The sequence below is a fragment of the Lolium rigidum genome, chromosome 6 (genome assembly GCF_022539505.1).
Source record: "Lolium rigidum isolate FL_2022 chromosome 6, APGP_CSIRO_Lrig_0.1, whole genome shotgun sequence".
In the NCBI taxonomy this organism is placed as follows: Eukaryota; Viridiplantae; Streptophyta; class Magnoliopsida; order Poales; family Poaceae; genus Lolium; species Lolium rigidum.
Window position 1 is genome coordinate 316942065 of NC_061513.1, and position 2213 is coordinate 316944277.

A 2213-nucleotide genomic window follows, 5' to 3' on the forward strand; every position below is an offset into this window, starting at 1 on the left:
CCGGCGTTTGGGGGACGCGACTGGGAAGGTCCACCAAACACGGCACGAACAAAATACGTCCCCCAAACGCTCAATCCGATGCCATTTAAGGGACGATTTGGGGGACGCGACTTGCTCTAAGCTCGGAGTGTCGTTGAAGAGAAGGTGGCGTTTTGCATTGGTAGGGTCAACAACAGACATGTGATAGCTTTGGTGTTCATATCCAAAAGAAGTTGTAATGGTATAATTGTAAACTACAAAAAAGTATGCCATTAGATTCATATTTAAAGAAGTTTGTATTGGTATAATTTTTATGATATATATTTTATATTTTATCAATCAAATTAATGGAGATTTTTTTCTCGAAATGTGTAGTGGCCTAACAAATGAAAAGTGCTTTTGCCTCTCGAGCTCCATTGCTCTCGCCATTTAGAAAAATTAAAAGTATTTTTATATGTAATTAAAAAATTGAAAATAATTCCGGGGATTGTTAGTGATACATCTCACAATCATGCAAAATGTCAACCAAAAATTCTTTTTATTTTGTGCTAGAAAAAAAATAACAAATCTGATATGTTTTGGAGATTTGAAAATGACTACTCAGATCTACACTTTTGTTATTTTTGTGTAGCTCAGAGTATAAAGTATTTAAAATTGATATTCTACATGTTTGTGGGATACATCATTGACTATATGCATATTTATTTTCAAATAAAATTGAAACTAAAAATGTGATTTTTTATTTTTTTTTGTAAAAAAACGAGATCGCTAGTGCTTAATCTATGTCCCCTAAGAAATCGATATGGAGAAAGTATGAAGAAAGGGATAGCTCTAGCAGCACGTGGTTGATTGAAAGGACCAAGAGGCGCCGGCGCTGTGGAAATTGCATTTGTCCAGGAAACTAGCCTACCATCGTTTTCTTTGAAACCAAGTTATATATCGCCCTTTTGCACCACACAAAATACTGTACGACCTAAGGTAGGAACATCCCACTTTGGCAGCTCTGCTTCACCGGACGTGTCTAACAAATCTGGACTTGACCTCCATCAAGAAGGGCGAAGAGTGCCATCTTATCTCGATCCTTCCCGCCTTCGAGATAAGAGATAAATCTGGTGCATCACTTCTCAGTTCAGAACTTCAGATACCTCGACGAGCCGAGCTGAACGGCATCAGTCGACCACACGTCACGCACACACCATGTCCGGCGGCGACACAGCGTCGGCAGCGCACGTCGTGGAGGACTTCTACGGCGTCGTCCAGATCCTCAGCGACGGCACCGTCGTCCGCGGCGTCGAGGCCGCCCTCCAGCCACAGGCGACGTACCCGGCCGTCCCAGGCGTGGAGTGGAAGGACGTCGTGTACCACGCGGCGCACGGCCTTCGCGCCCGCGTCTACAGGCCGTCCTCGTCGGTCGCCAAGCTCCCGGTGCTCGTGTACTTCCACGGCGGGGGCTACTGCCTCGGCTCCTTCGCGCAGCCCATGTTCCACACGTTCTGCCTCCGCGCCGCCGCCGAGCTCCCGGCCGTCGTGCTGTCCGTCCAGTACCGCCTCGCCCCCGAGCACCGCCTCCCCGCCGCCATCGAGGACGGCGCCTATTTCCTGTCCTGGCTGCGCGCCCAGTCTGAGCTCGCCGCTGACCCGTGGCTCGCGGAGTCGGCCGACTACGCACGGACCTTCATCTCCGGCGTATCAGCCGGCGCCAACCTGGCACACCACGTCACGGTCCAGGCCGCCTCCGGGAAGCTTCCCGTCCATCCCCTACGCGTCGCAGGGTACGTCCTCCTCTCCGCGTTCTTCGGCAGCGCCGAGCGTACGGCGGCGGAGGCCGAACCGCCGGCGGACGTGTCCCTGACGGTCGACATGTCCGACCAGCTCTGGCACATGTCGCTGCCGGTCGGGGCGAGCAGGGACCACGCCGTGGCCAACCCGTTCGGCCCGGACAGCCCCAGCCTCACGGCGGTGGACCTCCCGCCGGCGCTTGTGGTGGTGCCGGGGAGCGACGTGCTCCGCGACCACGTGCGCGGGTATGCGGCGAGGCTGAAGGACATGGGGAAGACCGTGGAGGTCGTCGAGTTCGAGGGAGAGCAGCACGGTTTCTCCGTGCTCCGGCCATCCGGCGAGGCTCTCAATGAGCTGATGCGAGTCCTCGGACGATTCGTGCACACAGGTCACATGCAGCGACTGAGCGGTCATGTGCTGTGATGTGATCTACACTCATGCTTTGTGTTGCTGCT

General features: G+C 52.8%; 1 protein-coding gene across 1 annotated transcript; it reads left to right on the forward strand.

The window, feature by feature from the left end:
• Nucleotides 1-1042: 1042 nt before the first annotated feature.
• LOC124665673 (probable carboxylesterase 15) lies at nt 1043-2207 on the forward strand. The gene has a single exon (XM_047203065.1). It carries the CDS (start codon nt 1177-1179, stop codon nt 2179-2181), a length of 1005 nt encoding a protein of 334 aa, XP_047059021.1. The 5' UTR covers nt 1043-1176; the 3' UTR covers nt 2182-2207.
• The last annotated feature ends 6 nt before the right edge of the window (nt 2208-2213 follow it).

Coding starts and splice junctions, on each gene's coding strand:
- LOC124665673 (XM_047203065.1), top strand. CDS start 1,177: ATGTCCGGCGGCGACACAGCGTCGGCAGCGCACGTCGTGGAGGACTTC.